General features: G+C 45.0%; 1 protein-coding gene across 1 annotated transcript; it reads right to left on the bottom strand.

The window, feature by feature from the left end:
- Positions 1-576: 576 nt before the first annotated feature.
- LOC137300869 (guanylin-like) lies at positions 577-18,165 on the bottom strand. Its single transcript, XM_067970118.1, has 3 exons — positions 18,057-18,165; positions 9,604-9,790; positions 577-1,753 (listed from the first exon to the last, which is right to left on the bottom strand). The coding sequence occupies exons 1-3, from the start codon at positions 18,126-18,128 to the stop codon at positions 1,686-1,688; spliced, it is 327 nt and encodes a 108-aa protein (XP_067826219.1). The 5' UTR covers positions 18,129-18,165; the 3' UTR covers positions 577-1,685.
- Between the last annotated feature and the right edge of the window lie 2,100 nt (positions 18,166-20,265).

The following is a 20,265-nucleotide window of genomic DNA, read 5'->3' as shown; positions in this document are numbered from 1 at the left end:
TGGGAATCAGGTGTACAATCTCAAAATTTGTGGACAATACCAAATTGGTGGATTTAATTAGTACTGAGGAGGACCACGACAAAATACAGGAAGACATTAAAAAGCTTGCAGAATGGCCATGCAATTGTCAAATAAATTTCAATATAGATAAGCGTGAGGTATTACATTTTGGTAGGAAGAATAAGGAAGCCACATACTCCTTGGAAAATAAGAGTCTAAATGGGGTAGAGGAACAGAGGGATGTGGAGTTACAGATACACAAATCACTAAAAGTAGCGACGCAGGTTAATAAGGCCATAAAAAAGCAAACCAAGCACTGGGGTTCATTTCTAGAGGGATAGAATTGAAAAGCAGAGAAGTTATGTTAAATTTGTATAGAACCTTGGTTAGACCAAACTTGGAGTACTGCATACAGTTCTGGTCTCCATATTATAAAAAGGATATAGAGGCACTGGAGAAGGTGCAAAAAAGATTTATGAGGATGATACCAGAACTGAGAGGTTATACCTATCAGGAAAGACTGAACAGGCTGGGGCTCTTATCTCTAGAAAAGAGAAGACTGAGGGATGACCTGATAAAGCTCTTTAAGATTATGAAAGGGTTTGATAGGATGGATGTAGAGAAAATGTTTCCACTTGCGGGGGAGACCAGAACTAGGGGCCATAAATATAATCCAATAGAAAATTCAGGAGAAACTTCTTTACCCAGAGAGTGGCTAGAATGTGGAACTAGCTATCACAGGGAGTAGTTGAGGCGAATAGCATAGATGCATTTAAAGGGAAGCTAGATAAACACATGAGGCAGAAGGGAATGGAAGGATATGTTGATGAGGTTAGATGAAGAAGGATGGAAGGAGGTTTGTGTGGAGCATAAACATCGGTTTGGTCCTGTTGGGCCGAATGGCCTGTTTCTGTGCAGTACATGAAATTCTATGAAATTCTATGTAACCTCATGATTTTCCAACCATTAAATTTTTATTTACCCTTAAATTGGCAATATCACTTAGACTAGAAACACGGATGGCTGGCGTGAAAAATAGATAGGTCATTCTGCCTCTGGATGCCATGTTCTGATGGGGCTTCAGACATTTATTGTTGGGGCAGAGTAGAAGGAGCTTTATTCTGCAGCTGCCTCTGTTACACCCAACCTGCGAGTATTTAATGCTGACACCGGGAGGCCAAATGGGGGAAGCGTTCCACTCCCTAGAACGAACATCTTGATGAATTAAGAAAAAACTCACCAAAATGAATAAAATCGTAAATCACCTCAGAAAATTAAAGAGAGACACTACGGAACAGAACACTCTCTGGTTGTCATCACAATCGTAAACATGGAATACTAACTGAACTGGAGAACGGCAACAATTTAAAACTGAACAAAGAGTCTTTATCAGTCACATTGGGAAGATGGGCAGACTTCCTTTTGTGATTAAGTTTGAAGTTGGTCCTTTATAGTATCTTCTGACAATCTTCTTACGTACTGCAGGACTATCACTTTTAAGATGTAATTGGATCCAAAAGTTTTCAACAAGAAGCTCTAGATTTATTTATCCGTCTTACTGATAACACAAGAACGTAAAACAAGGTTTTCTCTGACTCCTTCCCCGTGGATTCCATGGATGAATGACTAGCAGAATATTAAAGGTACGGATATTTTACACATGAAATAGGATTCCAGATCTGAGGCTAAGTACATCCAACACAAGCAACGTATTCACAGATACTGCAAGGATATGGGTTTGCAGCAATTTGCCCTGGAAAGAGAGATTGCAAATGAGTCAAATATGCACCGTGTATCACATACATTGTCTTATACTTTCATCATTTCATTGTCATCGAAATTTGTGCAGTGAGATCTCTTGGTGCAGTTTTAACCCCCCCCCTCCACCGCCCCACGATGGGCGGGAGAGGGTCGGGGGGGGTGGGGGGTTAATTGTTAAGTGCGCCTACATCCGGTCTAACCGTGATGGGTTTGAGGGCGTCCGAGTAACCCGCTCTGGAGAGGCAGAACATAAGAAATAGGAGCAGGAGTAGGCCACACGGCCCGTCGAGCCTGCTCCGCCATTCAATCAGATCATGGCTGATCTTCAACCTCAACTCCACTTACCCGGCCAATCCCCATATCCCTTGATTCCCCTAGAGTCCAGAAATCTATCGATCTCAGCTTTGAATATACTCAATATACCCTCTGGGGTAGAGAATTCCAAAGATTCACAACCCTCAGATTGAAAAAATTCCTCCTCATCTCAGTCTTAAATGGCCGATCCCTTATCCTGAGACTTTGCCCCCTAGTTCTAGACTCTCCAGCCATGGGAAACAGCCTCTTTGCATCTACCCTGTCAAGCCCCCTCACAATCTTTTTTTGTTTCAATGAGATCATGTCTCATTCTTCTAAACTCCAGAGATTATAGGCCCATTCTACTCAACATCTCCTCATAGGACAACCCTCTCACCCCAGGAATTAATCTAGTGAATCTTCGTTACACTGCCTCTAAGGTAAGTATATGCTTCCTTAGATAAGGAGACCAAAACTGTACACAGTACTCCAGGTGTGGTCTCACCAGAACCCTGTACAATTGTAGTAAGAGTTCCTTACTTTAGTACTCCAACCTCCTTGCAATAAAGGCAAACATGCCATTTGCCTTCCTAATTGCCAGCTGTACCTGCATGTTAACTTTTTATGTTTCTTGTATGAGGACATTCAAGTCTGAACACCAACATTTAATAGTTTCGCACCATTCTGTTTTTCTATTCTTCCTACCAAAGTGAATAACCTTACATTTGGGCGGAACAGTGGCAAATGGAATTTAACCCGGAAAAGTGCGAGGTGATGCACTTTGGAGGGACTAACGAGGCAAGGGAATACACAATGAATGGGAGGACCCTAGGCAAGACAGAGGGTCAGAGGGATCTTGGTGTGCAAGTTCACAGATCCCTGAAGGCGGCGGAACAGGTAGTTAAGGTGGTAAAGAAGGCATATGGGATACTTGCCTTTATTAGCCGAGGCATAGAATATAAGAGCAAGGAGGTTATGATGGAGCTGTATAAAACACTGGTTAGGCCACAGCTGGAGTACTGTGTGCAGTTCTGGTCACCACACTACAGGAAGGATGTGATCGCTTTGGAGAGGGTGCAGAGGAGATTCACCAGGATGTTACCAGGGCTGGAGCGCTTCAGCTATGAAGAGAGACTGGGAAGATTGGGTTTGTTTTCCTTGGAGCAGAGGAGGCTGAGGGGGGACATGATTGAGGTGTACAAAATTATGAGGGGCACAGATAGGATGGATACTAAGGAGCTTTTTCCCTTCGTTGAGGGTTCTATAACAAGGGGACATAGATTCAAGGTAAAAGGCGGGAGGTTTAGAGGGGATTTGAGAAAGAACTTTTTCACCCAGAGGGTGGTTGGAGTCTGGAACTCACTGCCTGAAAGGGTTGTGGAGGCAGGAACCCTCACAACATTCAAGAAGCATTTGGATGAGCACTTGAAATGCCATAGCATACAAGGCTACGGACCAAATGCTGGAATATGGGATTAGAGTAGACAGGGCAGATGGCCGGCGCGGACACGCTGGGCCGAAGGGCCTCTATCCGTGCTGTATAACTCTATGACTCTATGACATTTCCCCACATTATATTCCATCTGCCACCTTCTTGCCCACTCACTTAACCTGTCTATATCCCTTTGCAGACCCTTTGGGGGTGATTTTAGGAGGCAACTGCAAATGTGTTGGGGTCAGCGGAAATCCCGTTCGGGTTCAGAAGCCGGTTCCAACCCGTCAACTTCCCAGTTTCCCAGGGACCTACCTGTGTACGCACGGGCGATCCGAAAACAGAAGTCCTGCTGGCAATTAAAGCCGGTGGGATGATAGTTAAAGAGCCAAATGTACCTCATTGAGGTAGTTAAGGCACTTTACCCGTGACAGATTAAGTGATTAGAAGGATTTTTAACTTACCTGGGCGGCTTGCTCACCGCTTCTGATTCACACCTGGAAACCAGGTATGAAGGGCCGGATCAGGGAAAAAGAAACTAAATAAATTAACTAAAAAACCATGCAATGAAGTGAAAACACTAAATGAACCTACCTTTGAAACCTGCTCCGATGTCTGCTGTCTCCCACTCCGATGTCCCCCTCTTCACCCTCCCGATGTTCCCCCGATGTCCCCAGATCTTCCCCTCTCACCCCCGATCGTCCCCTCTCCCCCCCAATCTTTCCCACTCCCCCCCAATCTTCCCCTCTCTCCCCTGATCTTCCCCACTCCCACCCCTGATCTTCCCCACTCCCCCCAATCTTTCCCCCTCCCCCCAATCTTCCCCTCTCCTCCCTGATCTTCCCCACTCTCCCCCGATCTTCCCCTCTCTCCCCCCGATCTCCCCCACTCCCACCCCCGATCTTCCCCTCTCCCCCCAATCTTTCCCTCTCCCCCCAATCTTCCCCTCTCCCCCCTGATCTTCCCCTCTCTCCCCTGATCTTCCCCACTCCCACCCCTGATCTTCCCCCCTCTCCCCCCGATCTTCCCCTCCTCCCGATCTTCCCCTCTCCTCCCCCTGATCTGCCACTCTCCCACCCCGATCTTCCCCACTCCCACCCCCAATCTTCCCCTCTCCCCCCAATCTTTCCCTCTCCCTCTCCCCCCCAATCTTCCCCTCTCCCCCCGATCTTCCCCACTCCCATCCCTGATCTTCCCCTCTCTCCCCCCGATCTTCCCCTCTCCTCCCCCCGATCTGCCACTCTCCCACCCCGATCTTCCCCTCTTTCCCCCCGATCTTCCCCTCTGCCCCCCCGATCTTCCCCGCTCCTCCCCCCCGATCTGCCACTCCCCCCCCACAGTTCTTACAATCCATTTTTATATTTCTTGCTAGTTTACTTTCATATTCTATTTTCTCTCCTTTTTATCAGTTTTTTGGTCATCCTTCACTGGTTTCTAAAACTCTCCCAATCCTCAGGCTTATTACTCTTCTTGGCAACATTATAGGCCTCTTCTTTTAATCTAATACTATCCTTAACTTCTTTTGTTAGTCACGGATGAATCACTTTTCCCATGAAATTTTTATTCCTCAATGGAATGTATATTTGTTGGGAATATTGAAATATTTCTTTAAATGTTCGCCATTGCTTATCTACTGTCATATTTTTTAATGTAGTTTCCCAATCTATCTTAGCCAACTCGCTCCTTATACCTATCTAATTGGCTTTATTTAAGTTTAAGACTCTAGTTTCTGACTTAAATACGTCACTGTCAAACTCAATGTGAAATTCTATCATATTATGATCACTCTTCCCCAGAGGGTCTCTTACTGTGAGATTACTAATTAACCCTGTCTCATTACATAATACAAGATCTAAAATAGCCTGTTCCCTGGTTGGTTCCATGACATATTGCTCTAGGAAACTGTCTCGAATGCATTCCATGAACTTGTCCTCCAAACTACTTTTCCAATTTGATTTGCCCAGTCTATATGCAGATTAAAGTCCCCAACGATTACTGCATTACCTTTGTTACAAGCTCCTATTATTTCATGATTAATACTCTGTCCAACAGTATTGCTACTATTAGGGAGCCCCTAAACTACTTCCACCAGTGTTTTTTGCCCCTTGTTATTTTTTGTTTCTACCCATACTGATTTTACTTCCTGATCTTCTGAGCCAAGATCCTTTCTCACCTGTCCTTATGTTATCCTTCATTATTAGGGCTACACCCCCGCCTTTTCCATTCTGCCTGTCTTTTCTAAATGTCATGAACTATGGAATAATTAGTTCCCAAACTTGGTCACTTTGCAACCATGTCTCTGTAATGGCTGTTAGATCAAACCCATTTATCTCTATTTGTGCACCTAATTTGTCTATCTTGTTATGAATGCTCTGTATATTCAGATAAAGAGCCTTTGAAAGAGCTGTCCAATTTAGTCCCACACCCCAGCTTTTTCCCCATAACCCTGCAAATTAGCCCTCTTCAAGTACATGTCCAATTGCCTCTTGAAAATTCCCATTTGGTCTGCTTCCACCACCCTTTCAGATCTTAACAATCGTCTGTGTGAAAAAATTTCTCCTCATTTCCTCTCTAGTTGTTTTGCCAATTATTTTAAATCTGTGACCTCTGGTTACCGACCCACTAGCCAGAGGAAATAGTTTTTAACTTTCTCTGCTCTGAGGAGAACAATCCCAGCTTTTCCAAATTCTCCACACAACCGAAGTCCCTCATCCCTGGCAAGTAGGCCTTAAGCCTGCCTGCTAGCAATTAGTGCTCAGTGTCCGTTCTGTCTGAAAGTGCCAGCTTGCCAGTCTGGGTGCTCCCAGAACTGTCTGCCCTAATTGCCCCAGGCTTATGCCCAAGAGTTGAATTGTGACTTCACATCCAGGGTAAGACAAGATCAGCTCTTTGGCTATCAGATGTTCCCAGCATTGAGTTTTCTTCCAGGTATCAGAGAGACTTGAGAGGACAAGGAGGAATGAGAGAAGCACAAAGAGACAGGCAAAAGAAGTGCGTGAGAGACATACAGAGAGGCATTGCTGGCCCTTCTGCCTCCTTATCCTCCAGGATCGCCCAATACAAGTGTGCCCATTTTGAGGGGCGGCAGAAGAGGGTGGCAATAAGCCTTGTACCTGGCCTTCCGCAGATTGGAAAATCTGAAGGATGGAAGCAGGCGGCAAAGCAAGGGAGGCCTATAAGGATCAGTAAAACTTTTTGTTTTTACAACTTCACCGAGGATTTCATGGCCTGGAGGTCTCATGGCTGCTGTTTTTGAAAAATAACATCCTGCATCTGCACCAGGGGCACGCTAGGGGTAGATTAATGACCTGAGCTCAGGTCGGTTCAGATCACTTCAGTTGGAGCACACTTAGAGTGCAGGGGGGCAGAAAAATCATCCCCATTAAATGTGACTTTCAAACTAAAAATACAATTTCAACAAACAAAAGCAAAGATGAGTAAAGCTTATTACAAAAATAAAATCATCTAAAACATGATCTGGATTAAAGAGGTAATTTTGGGAAATTGTACTCCAGACATGGAGCCCCACATGCCAAGAGCACGCATCGGGAATTTAGGCATGTACTTCCCATGATCTTCTGGCCATTGATGCGCTCCAGGAGATTGGATTCATTAAATAAATGTTCCCACAAAGAAAATTAAATTCTTTCTCTCTGGACAGTAAAATTCGCACTGGCTGCAAATTTATATGTTCAGGGTGGTGAAGGTTGTCATTTTGAGAAGTTGGGTGTTCTTTGGTGTTCATTATTTAAAGAATGTTCTTAGTTTATTTAAGGAATGTACGCTTGTTGACTTTATAAGGCAATGAACATTATCTGTGCACTGAGTAAAATGAAAGGATTATATACTCAGAAAGATCCAAGCATGCAACAATCACAGCGTTTTGTGTTTCTATAGAATTACTTTTAATACTTTGCCGAATTATTTTGTAATTTCTTTCAGTCTGGTGAATTCTTAAGCAGCAATGAATCATTTATTTATACTAATTAATCCTCCAAGGCTTTGCATCCAGGAAGTCAAGACCTTGCATTTATATTGCCTTTCATGACCTCAAGAGATCCCAAGGCGTTTTACAGCCAATTAAGTACTTTTGAAGTGCAGCCACTGTTGTAACGTAGAGAAACATGACAGCCAATTTGCACACAGCAAGGTCCCACAAACAGCAATGTGATAATGACCTGATGATCTGTTCTTTTAACGATGTTGGTTGAAGGATAAATAGTGGGGAGAACTCCCCTGCTCTTCTTTGAAATAGTGCCATGGGATCTGGCAACTTTCTGACTCAGAGGTGAGAATGCTACCCTCTGAGGCACGGCTGACAAAGAGCAACACTGATGGCAATTTGGGAAGCAGAGAATAAGAGTTGGATGGTGTAGTGGAGTATCTCTGTAGTGCAGGATGAGGAACTGGGAGGTACAAAACTGAGGTGCTACAGTGCCAGTAGGAGGCTTTAATCACAGTGTGACAAGTTTACATAGGCAGTTCCCATTATAAATGTGGACATAGGAATTTGTAATGGGAAAAAGTAAACACAAAAGTGTGTCAAAAATGTGACCACAGTAAGTAAGATTTTGTACACAGGAAATGTTTACCGATGTAAGGTATTAATATATTATAGATGGGAAAAGATAATGATCGGGACATATTGCTATTATCAGCCCCAAATATATCACAAATACATGTTTTGAATCTTAAACTACCAAAGGTGAGGGAGGTGATTACCTTTCTGGGTGGGATGATTTTGCAAATTATTCAGCTCACATATCATGTCACTGAAATAATCAGTAATAAATCTATTCCAATGTCAGGAGTATATTTATTATAATTATTTTTATCCAATAGAACTAAACAGATAATTTTAATAAAGATCATTAAAGATGTAGTTCTCTTGATGGCTCATTGACTTTATCTGTGAGCAGGTGGGTCCTACGAGCAGGGAGGGCCCAGATTTGATACCGAGTCTGATGCTGAGAGAGCTGGTCATAGCAGGAACAGAGAGAGATGCCAGGATGAGGAAAGATCAACTTCTGATCCTTATCCAGTGACCCCCCCTACTGGATGTTCTTGTGTAGATGTCAAATCAGAACAGGATTGGACTGGGCTCTGTTGCCCCTTTAGTTTCTAAAGAGACTGCACACTACGGCTTAGAAATTGGGCCTAATAGCCCCCTATTTTCAGACGTTATGCAGCTTCCTAAGTGCCCAAAAAGGCGGGTAGGAAGTGCGTCATCCGCCATATTGGGCAAGGACAAACAAGAGGCGTCCTTTACCCATGCATGAAGCAGCCATTGGTCTCTTTGCATATGCAAATAAGGGGGCCTAATGCTTGCTTGAGACCTCCACTGCAACATTGGTTTGCTCCGAGGCAGCCAACACCTGCAAAACAAAGGTAAGTTACTTACCTTTAAGCACCATCCCGACCTCCAATTTCCCACCCACCCCACATCCCCGATCTCCAGGTCCTGGCTCCGACCTCTGATCTCCCGGCCCCTCGAGATCCCCAACCTCCCGGCCCTGGCCCTGACCTCTGATCTCCCGACCCCGGCCAAACCTCCGATCTCCTGGCCCTGGCCCCACCCTTCGATCTCCCACTCTCCCTGCGATCCCTGACCTCCAGACTCTCTGACCCACAATGCCCGCCGCTTGCTACCGATCGGTTCCCCCTGAAGCCACCTGTGGGCCGTTACGGCGCTAGCAGCGGCCCAAACCTCCAGCACTTACCTGCGTGGCCTCCTCCTGAAGTGCCGTCTCTATTGGAATTAGGTCCGAGATTCAGAAATCAATGGAAATAAAAATGGGGAGAGATGTAAAATGGGCTGTCGACTCGCCATCACCCGATTTACACTATTGCACAAAGATCTATCTTATTGTTAGAGATTGATTGCTATAATTAGTCAACAACTCCATTATCATTGTATCATGTGACTACCAGGATGGTAGATGGTGAACTAGATGGATCTTGGTCTTTGTTCGCCTAGCAATTCCTATGTTCCTACAAGACAATTGACGCAAACTTACATTAGTGACTGTAGTCCCATTGGAGTCACATGTACACAACTAACAAAGGTTCACATTTCCCTACACAATTTTTTTCCCACACGTTCTTGAGATACTTACTCAGTGCGTAAAATACCTGAGGAGCATCACTCTTGCTGCAGATTGGCTTAAACACTTCTGGGAGAGCAGTGCTGTTGCAGAATGAACGGGTACCAATGTAGGTAAAACGGGGCCTCTCAAAGATCTCATCGTCCATCACATCCTTCAACCGCAGCACGTCGTCCAACGGAAAATCGTGGACTCCAAGCTTACAGAGATAAGAGATTCACAGCAAGGTGTTACCACACCCGTACAAACTGCTCGGGGTTATTTGGACCTTGTAGCCTAGAAAATACTGTTGGTGACATCAGCGGAGGAATACATCGGTGGGGGGGGGGGGGGGGAGGGGTGAATTTCTACGGAGCTTTTCCCGTTCATCCGACATTACGTCGGCGGAAGAGCTGTAGAAACCTGGAAAAAATGGGGTAAATGGTTCTGGAGTTGGGAGGGAGAATCTCAGAGGAAATTCATAGCCCACGTGTTCTCATGACAATCATCTGCCTGTTACCTTAGAGGAGGCATTAACTCGTTTAAAATAAATAGGCTAAGAGTTGTGTCCTATTGCTGATGTAGGAATATCATTTTAATGCTTTACGCCTTTTTTTGCCAACAGTAATTTCTAGGCTTATGTAATTAATGTCACTTTTCAACAACTCCCTCAATTTATTCTGATTTTCCGATTTCAACAAGAAAGATCAGACTGTGCCAGTTAGCCGTCATTAATAAGCAGTTTCCCATTACTTACCGATGTGATACAGAAGATGTCTACAAACTATCATTGAACAATGGCAACTCACGCAGAGGTTTGCACTTAACCAACCTCACAGAGCCCGCAACAAAGGCTTTAATATGGCTGGAAATGGTAAGATCAATGTCAAGATGTTTCTTTACATTGTTTACTTCAAATCCACACAGCATTTCCACAACAGTGTAAATTGACTAATCTATCTCCAAACAGCCTGGTGACACACTGTGGGGTTCGACAGCTGTGGGGCTATCTCTTCATCACTCGGTGTAATGTGCCAGGACTATCTAACTGGGGTCTGAGTACTGTAGCTGAATGGGACAATCACCCTCAAGTGATTCCTTCTTGATGTATCATTGAGTCAGGAGAGGTTTGTTTGAATGCTCTCTTCTTACCTCAGATGGGGGACAGAACAGAGACTGAGCTCATCAGATTTGCTTGTAATTATATTATTGCTGTGTAACAGGAATAGGAATGTCTGTCTTTGGTTTTTGTATTAGTCAGCTAGCAAGGGTTTAAAATGGAGGCTTTTTTGTTTTCTAACTACAAAATGGTGAACCAGATACACTCCATTTACATGAGTTGGACAGAGTTGTTGTCCACAAATTAATTGATAAATGATTCCCTTTGATTGTATGGGGTGGGGCCAACATGATTTAAAGTTAATAGTTCCAGCACCCTTCAGACTGATATGTAATTTCCAGTTGTGGTCATGTGTGAAAGTAATCTGATCGAAAGGAACTACGGCTGTAACAGGCCACTATCGCATTGTTCAAATAGGTTTGCTTGACTGCTTGGAAAAAGGGCTTTACATCAAATATGGTCAGTGGGATAACCTTCCAGGTCCTGGATGTTGGCGTTCAATTCTGGCAGGGACGCACCAGCCATTTGAGAAACATATATAGGAACATAGGAACAGGAGCAGGCCATTCAGCCTCTGTAATGTCGTCCCTGCCTCAGCTCATCTACTGCTGAAACCCTCATCGATGCCTTTGTTACCTCTAGACTTGACTATTCCAATGCTCTCCTGGCTGGCATCCCATCTCCCACCCTCCATAAACTTGAGCACATCCAAAACTCTGCTGGCCGTATCCTAACTTGCACCAAGTCCCGTTCTCCCATCACCCCCACCTGTGCTCACTGACCTACACTGGCTCCTGGTCTGGCAATGCCTCGATTTTAAAATTTTCATCTTTGTTTTCCAATCCTAACATGGCCTCGCCCCTCCCTATCTCTGTAACCTCCTCCAGCCCTAAGAACATAAGAACATAAGAAATAGGAGCAGGAGTGGGCCATATGGCCCCTTGAACCTGCTCTGCCATTCATAACATTGAATAAAGGTTGCGCATCACTAAATCCCACATCCTCCAATCTGCACGCCAGACCTCACCAATCTGCTGATCTGAGTTTGTACCAGGCCTGTGAGAGTGCATGCACCAAGGGTCTCTACTGATGCACTAGAGGCCTTGGTGCAAGAGGTGGACAGAAGGAGGGACATCCTATAGCCACGGAGGTGGGTGGGGGGGGGGCAAGAGGCCCTCCAGACATATATCCAAAAGGCAGTGGGAGGCAGCAGGGGACGAAGTCAATGCCAGGCGCACAGCACCATGAACATGGATGCAGTGCAGGAAGAAGTTCAATGCTTTGACATGAGCGGTCAAGGTGAGTGAGGTCAACTGTCAAGTGGCGCCTCCCACCAGCTGCTCCACACACTACACCCCCATCCCCCACATACCAACAAACTCTTTCCATCAGTACTCAACTCTTCCAATCAGATTCTTCCTCTCACCCTTACATATTATCACTGCTTCAAGCCACCCACCCACAACTCACAGGCCACACGCACTGGCAGCTATTCAACCATGACAGGCACATCACCCAGACACACGACCCGCTTTCTTGCAGGAGAAGGTGGCACATAGTGGCAGTGGCATTTAGCCCTTCGAGCCTGTTCCGCCATTCAGTGAGATTATGGTGGACCTGTGATCTAACTCCATATACCCGCCTTAGCCCCATATCCCTTAATACCCTTGGTTCATAGAGATCTATCAATCTCAGATTTAACTTTCACAATCTCAGATTTAACTTTCACAAGTGAGCTAGCATCAACTACCATCTGCAGAAGAACGTTCCAAACATCTCCCACCCTTTGCGTGTAGAAGCATTTCCTAACTTCACTCCTGCACGTCCTGGCTCTAAATGTTAGGCTATGTCCGCACGTCCTAGTATTCAAGTCTAAAAGACCTCCAAAAACAGTTACAAATGTCTCTGTAACCAGAAGCAATAATCCAGCCACTAACCTGTAAATCATGCATGGTCCCTTTAAATAGCGCTGGTGGGGGGTCCTCCAGGCACTCTAAGACATGTTCAGATGGTCGGGGTTAAGACTGTGCGTTGAGTTGAGCGTTAAGTCCCAAAAAGGTGTCTATCACTTTAAATCAGCATTGCACACTGATTGAAGCCATTTTCTCCCTACTTTACATGATTCCAGCATTCGTTATCTGCGCCTGCGTAAACTCCTATACCAAGATGGCGTCTGGGGCATGTCGCGCAGGAAACATGCGTGAGCATCCAAGACGCCAACTTGAATATCGGAGAGGCCGTGTAGCGCCGAAACAACGGGCGCTACACGGCCCAATTTAGCGCCCAATATGTTTCAATGAGATCACCTCTCATTCTTCTAAACTCCAGAGATTATAGGCCCATTCTACTCAATCTCTCCTCAAAGGACAACCCTCTCATCCCAGGAATTAATCTAGTGAACCTTTGTTGCACTGCCTCTAAGGCAAGTATATCCTTCCTTAAGTAAGGAGACCAAAACTGTACGCAGTACTCCAGGTGAGGTCTCACCAAAGCCCTGTACAATTGATGCAAGACTTCCTTACTCTTGTACTCCAACTCCCATTGCAATAAAGGCCAACATCCCATTTGCCTTCCTAATTGATTGCATGTTAACTTTCTGTGATTCATGCACAAGGACACCCAAATCCCTCTGAACACCAACATTTAATAGTTTCTCACCATTTAAAAAATATGCTGTTTTTCTATTTTTCCGACCAAAGTGAATAACCTCACATTTCCCCACATTATACTCCGCTGGCCCACTCACTAAACCTGTCTATATTCCTTTGCAGACTCTTTGACCCCGATTTTCAAGGGAAATTGTGGGGGCGTTGGGGACGGGGGGACGGTGAAAATCGGGGAAATCCCGAGCGGGTGAGGAAGCCGGCCCCATCCCACCAACTTCCGGGTTTCCCACAGATGTGTCTGTGTGAGCGTGCTTCCCGAGTGCCGAAGTCCCGCCCGCAATTAAAGCTGGCGGAAGATAGTTAAAGAACCAAATGTACCTCACTGAGGTACTTAAGGTAGTTTATTTCTGACATAGTAGATAGTTAAACCGATTTTAAACTTACCTGGGGGGCTTTCCCACGGCTTCCGATTCACGCCTGGTGAAACCGGGCCGGATCAGGGAAAAATAAACGTTATAAATAACAAACCATTGCACAAAGTTAAAAAACGAAATAAACCTACTTTTCCACCCTGCTCCGATGTCCGATGTCCCCCTTTCTGATGTCCCCCTCTTCCCCTGAGGTCTCCCTCTCCGATGTCCCTCTCAGCCTCCGATGTCTCCCTCTTTGATCTCCCCCCAACCCCCGATCTCCTTCTCCGATCGCCCTCTCCCCACGATCTCCCCTCTCCCCCCCCCGATCTCCCACTCTCCCCCCGATCTCCCCCCACCCCCCCGATCTCCCTCTCCGATCTCCCTCTTCCCTCGATCTCCCCTCTCCCCCCGATCTCCCACTCTCCCCCCGATCTCCCCTCTACCCCCCGATCTCCCCTCTCCCCCCCCCCCCGATCTCCCACTCTCCCTCTTCGATCTCCACTCACCCCCGGATCTCCCTCTCCGATCTCCCACTCTCCCCCGATCTCCCACTCTCCCCCCTGATCTCCCACTCTCCCCCCGATCTCCCCTCTACCCCCCGATCTCCCCTCTCCCCCCCCCCCCCGATCTCCCACTCTCCCTCTTCGATCTCCACCCACCCCCCGATCTCCCTCTCCGATCTCCCTCTCCCCCGATCTCCCACTCTCCCCCCCGATCTTCCACTCTCCCCCCAATCTCCCCCTCCCCCCCGATCTCCCCCTCTCCTCCCCCACCCCCCGATCCTCAGTGCCCTCCATTCTCTGTTCCAGCTCCAGATGACATCTCTCTCTCTCTCTTTCTCTCTTCCCCCCTCGGCGTTGCAGCTCCTGTCAGTCAGGGGCTGCAGGGCCCGAAACCCGGAAACAACTTTAATCACCATCGGAAAAGGTAAGTTCTTTTTATTCGGATTTGCCATGCACACCTTCATCCCCCCCACTGCCAACCTGCCACCATTTCAAAATTGAGCCCTTTGCATTCTCCTCACAGCTTACTTTCCCACCTAGCTTTGTATCGTCAGCAAACTTGGATACATTGCACTCAGTCCCTTCATCCAAGTCATTAATATAGATTGTAAATAGCTGAGGCCCAAGCACTGATCCTTGCGGCACCCCACTAGTTACAGTCTGCCAACCTGAAATGACCCGTTTATCCCTACTCTCTGTTTTCTGTTCGTTAACCAATCCTCTATCCGTGCTAATATATTGCCCCCAACCCCATGAGCCTAATCTTGTGTAACAACCTTTCATGTTGTGGAGATGCCGGTGATGGACTGGGGTTGACAATTGTAAACAATTTTACAACACCAAGTTATAGTCCAGCAATTTTATTTTAAATTCACAAGCTTTCGGAGGCTTCCTCCTTCCTCAGGTGAATCGACATCGTTCACCTGAGGAAGGAGGAAGCCTCCGAAAGCTTGTGAATTTAAAATAAAATTGCTGGACTATAACTTGGTGTTGTAAAATTGTTTACAATTGTCAACCTTTCATGTGGCATCTTATCGAATGCCTTTTGGAATTCCAAATATACTACATCCACGACTTACATCCTCAAAAAACTCTAATAGAATTGTCAAACACAATTTCCCTTTCATAAATCCATGTTGAATCTGCCTAATCGTATTATGATTTTCTAAACGCCCTGTTACCACGTCCTACAACCCTCCAAGATCTCTGTGCTCCTTCAATTCTGGCCCCTTGACCATCCCCAATTCTAATCAGTCCGCCACTGGTCCCCATGCCTTCAGCTGCCTAGGTCCTAAACTCTGGAATTCCCTCCCTAAACCTCTCTGCTCTCTACCTCTATCTCCTCCTCTAAGATGTTCCTTAGAATCTATTTCTTTGACCAAGCTTTTGGTTCCCTGTCCTAATATCTTCTTATGTGGTTTGTTGTCAAATCTTGATGCTAACACTCCTGTGAAGTGCCAGCGGACGTTTTACTACGTTAAAGGCACTATATAAATGCAAGTCGTGGTTGTTGTTATTGAGCCTGTGCTGCCATTCAATTAGATTATGGCAGATCTGTACCTCAACTCCATTTACCCGTCTTTGCTCCATATGCTTTGATTCCCTTACCCAACAAAAATCTATCGATCTTAATCTTGAAAATTTCAATTGACTCAGCATCCATGGCCTTTTGGGGAAGAGAGTTCAATTTCCACTGCCCTTTGAGTGAAAAAGTAACACCTCACCCCAAAAGATTGACTTTGAGAGTGAGCAAGGAATGAGAGAAGGCAGTCTCGTTCACCAGGTATTCTAAAATTTCTATCTTAACCTCTTGTGGACTGGTTGCAGTTCTTCCATACAATAAATACACAATCAGTACATGTAATTAGTGTGTGGTATTTTGCCTATGGTTTTTGCTTCTGTGCATCATTTTTAATTGTAAATAAATTTGGCCAGTTCTTTAGCCTGTACTAAACGATCTTAATGGCGTGATAGTTTGCGTCATCCGAATTGGCAGGAGATGGTAGAGGGTTAACTGTTAGACTTGGGCTATTCTAATTTGATAAGGCAAATTATAAAGGTTTCAGTTTGTAAGAGATTGTAACCTGCTTATGGGAACTACACAAGGGAAAAATGTTGGGAAAAAGACTGAATGTAGCAGGCTTTTTAAAGATGGATGTTGGTGGATCAGGGAAGTCCCAGCTCTGGGAAAACCTCCTGTTTGGATTGATAACCAAACCTTCAGTTTTCAAAGTTAGAAAGAGGCAAGAATTTGTCTCACAATCAGGGATTTTTAAAATTATTGTTATTAATTCTCGGGATGTAGACATCACTGACAAGGCCAGGATTTATTGCCCATCCCTAGTTGCCCCGAGAAGGTGGAGGTGGGCTTTCTTTTTGAACCGCTGGTTTGATACAACTGAGAGACTTGCTCAGCCACTTCAGAGGAAAGTTAAGATCCAACCATGTTGATGTGGGACTGGAGTCACTTATTGGCCAGACCGGGTAAGGACAGCAGGTTTCCTTCCCTAAAGGACATTAGTGAACCAGTTGGGTTGTTACAACAATCCGACAGCTTCATGGTCACTTTTACTGATAACAGCCTTTTACTTCCAGATTTTTTAAAGTGAATCCAAATTCTTAAACTGCCATGGTGGGATGTGTAAAAATGATTTGTGTAAAAATATGCTGCTTTGAGGAGCGAAAAGCACCTCATGAGTTCTCGAGCTCCCAGGTTTTTGTTGCTGGTCAGGGAGGGTTGGAAGAAGCAGAGGCTCACTGAGCTTGAGGAGACAATCGCAGTCCAAACGCCAAAACTTAATTTTGTGCCAAAGACGTGCCTATTAAGAGATCAACAAAGCACTTCTACTGTCTTAGGAGGCACCAGGGAGAGACCAACTGCTGGAATTATCCCCTTCTGAATAGGGGCAGATTTGGAAGAATGCGTATGGGACATATTGAAATGCTAAATTTTGAGACATTTAGGCTAAGATCCGGCAGCAAACATGTCTGATGTCCAAAAAACTTATACATGTGGGTTACTTCTCAAAGGAAGTAAGGGAGTGTGAGGAGGGGGGGACACTTATTATCCCCATATTTTAGCATTGTCCTATAATGAAACCTCTTGTGCGAAAAACTGATTTCTGACATCACCCTTGAACAGCCTAGCTCTAATTTTAAGGTTCTGCCCCCTTGTTCTGGACTCCCCCCACCAGAGGAAATCGTTTCTCTCTATCTACCCTATCAAATCCTTTAATCATCTTAAACACCTCAATAGATCACCCTTTAATCTTCTATACTCAAGGGAATACAAGCCTAGTCTATGCAACCTGTCCTCATAATTTTAGCCTTTTAGCCCCAGATATCAAGGAAGAATATTTAAGGAGATGAACATGAGGCAAAAAGATTAATAGTTTTCCCAAGGGTGGGAAGATCACATGAAAACTTAGGACATTGACTTCAAACAACCCAAAGATCGTTGAAGTTTTTAAATGTTTGTAGGAGGGTTATCATCGATCAGGAGGGGCTTTTATTACTGTAATAAGTAAATAAAATATTATTTAAAATAGACAAAATAGGCATTTATTGAAGGAATCTGTACATTTATAATAGCTAAAAAGTCAAAACTATAGTTAAACCAAATATTATTTAATGTTATTGTCTGTACCAGGCCATAATACTATTTTGCATTCATTATTCTGTTCCACTCAATCCTGGGATATGATCCATATCCATCCTATATGGTATAGCATTCTCTATAAATCTGCAGTACAGCAAAGGGAACTTATGACGAGGGGCAGCGTGCAAAAGCAAGAGTCCGTTACTTCACAATCAAGTTTACAGAGAGTTTGAGAGTCAATCTTACCCGAACCACAATAGCTACTGAGAGGCTCCACAAGCAGCCGGTGAGCAGAATGCTGGCCAAAAGGTTTCTCATGTTCGCTGATGTCTGATGGTCTCCTCAAACAAATCAATTCTGGAATTCTGTGCAACCTGTCAGCTTGAACTGTCTTTTTAAGGTCCTGGTTTACGATTATTAAGTCATCTGATATAACTTCAATAACAAGGACAGTAGATCACAGTGCAATTAAAACTGCCCTTGTACAATGACTAACAGAAGTATCATTTTTTAAAACTTTTAGTGTCATTAATGAGTAACAGACTGTTGCTACTGGGTTTCAAATAAGGGAAGGTTTTCTCTGTGCATTATGTGTGGCGAAATTATAAATGAGTTCTTTAATCCAAACTCAAAAGAGTGCCCTTTCTGGAACAGTTAGATATGTGTATTAAATTTTTACACCAACAATTCTTTGGCCTGTTGAATGAAGTGGTGCCAATTTGAGAACATAAGGAAACATGGAATGAGAATTGGCTTTTTTTAAGAAACCTGGATGACAGGTCATGGCCAAAGGTCCAAGATAGCACCACAGTTGAAAAGGATACGAGAAAAGACTAGGTAAATCCAGAAGTAGTGACACAAAGCTATGGTTTTAAAACTTCTAGATTGTAGGAAGATGGGCAGATTGAGGAAAGTAAGGACTTCCACAGTTCCTGGCGAAGTGCTTTAAACAGTGAGAGATATAATGGTTGGATGCTATTAAGTGAGAAAAAAGGGCATCCATTCGATAGTAATTATTTTCTTGTTTCCTGTACAGGAGTGTGAGAGAGTTGTTCGAAGGCATTCCTCAATATGGGAGCATCCATAATTAGACTCTAAAGAGGAGAAAAAGTGTTTGGCACAAAATAAGACACCAAGGGGGTTAAATTCGATAACCCTCGAATCTGGGTGCGGGGGTCGCGGTGCGCGATTAACCAGCGCCCAATCATTGCGATGCAGGCAGCACGTGAGATTCGTGCTGCCTGGTCATTTACCTGATTCCTGCGAGCACTTTTGAGCTGCTGCTCACCAGCAGGAGGCCCAGATATCGCGTGAGTGGCTCACACCATTTAAAGGCAGCCTGCGCCTCTTATTTGCAAAATATAAGATAAGGAGTCTGAACGGAGATCAGACATCGCACACGTAAAACACAGACGCAGGTCCCGTCCCTAAGTTTACAAACTGTTGAGTTATTTTAAAACAGTGAATAAAGATTGTGCACTACTAAATCCCACATCTTCCAATCAGCGCGCCAGACCTCTGAGAGATCATGCATCAAGGTTCTCTGATGATGCACTATAGGCCTTGGTGCAAGAGGTGGACAGAAGGAGGGGCGTCCGATATCCGCACGGGGGCAAGAGGCTCTCCAGATATATGCTCCTGAGGCAATGGGAGGCAGCAGGGGACAAAGTCAATGCCAGGTGCACAGCACCACGAACATGGATGCAATGCAGGAAGAAGTTCAATGCTTTGAAACAAGTGGTCAAGGTGAGTGAGGTCAACTGTCAAGTGGCGTCTCCTACCAACTGCACCACACACTACACCCCCCATCACCCACCTACCAAATCTTTCAATCAGTACTCAACTCTTCCAATCAGATGCTTCCTCTCACCCTCACACATTGACACAGTTGCAAGCCGAACACCCACAACTCATTGACACTAGCAGTTATTCAACCATGACAGGCACATCACGCAAACATCCTGCAGGACACTCACCGACACACTTCCCGCTTTCTTGCAGAAGGTGGCACATAACAGGAGGCAGCAAGTGGCAGTGGCTCCATGGAACATGAACCTGCCGTTCTCTCCCAGGATGACAAGATTCCTGTCCCACCCCTGCCATTCCACCAGTGCCCTTGCTGTTGCCTGTCAGCTATCCAGCCCACTCCCTGTAGAGTATTGAAACTTTATTATAGGAACATAAGAAGATAGGAACAGGAGTAGGCCATTTAGCCCCTCGAGCCTGTTCTGCCATTCAATGAGATCATGGCTGATCTGTGACCTAACTCCATATACCCACCGTAGCCCCATACCCCTGAATACCCTTGGTTAACAAAAATCTATCAATCTCAGATTTAAAATTAACAATTGAGCTCATATCAACTGCTGTTTGCAGAGGAGAGTTCCAAACTTTTACCACCATTTGTGTGTAGAAGCGTTTCTTAATTCGCTCCTGCAAGTCCTGGGTCTAATTT

The sequence above is a fragment of the Heptranchias perlo genome, chromosome 32 (genome assembly GCF_035084215.1).
Source record: "Heptranchias perlo isolate sHepPer1 chromosome 32, sHepPer1.hap1, whole genome shotgun sequence".
Classification (NCBI taxonomy): domain Eukaryota; kingdom Metazoa; phylum Chordata; class Chondrichthyes; order Hexanchiformes; family Hexanchidae; genus Heptranchias; species Heptranchias perlo.
The sequence above is the reverse complement of the archived record's forward strand: the minus strand, read 5'-3'. Positions and strand labels throughout refer to the sequence as shown.

Bases quoted from the DNA above. Each gene is read 5' to 3' on its own strand.
- LOC137300869 (XM_067970118.1), bottom strand. From the start codon at position 18,128: ATGAGAAACCTTTTGGCCAGCATTCTGCTCACCGGCTGCTTGTGGAGC. The intron at 9,791-18,056 runs GTAAGATTGACT...TATCTCTGTAAG, and splicing joins CAGTAGCTATTGTGGTTCGG to CTTGGAGTCCACGATTTTCC. The intron at 1,754-9,603 runs GTAAGTATCTCA...CTCTCTTTCCAG, and splicing joins TCAGGTATTTTACGCACTGA to GGCAAATTGCTGCAAACCCA.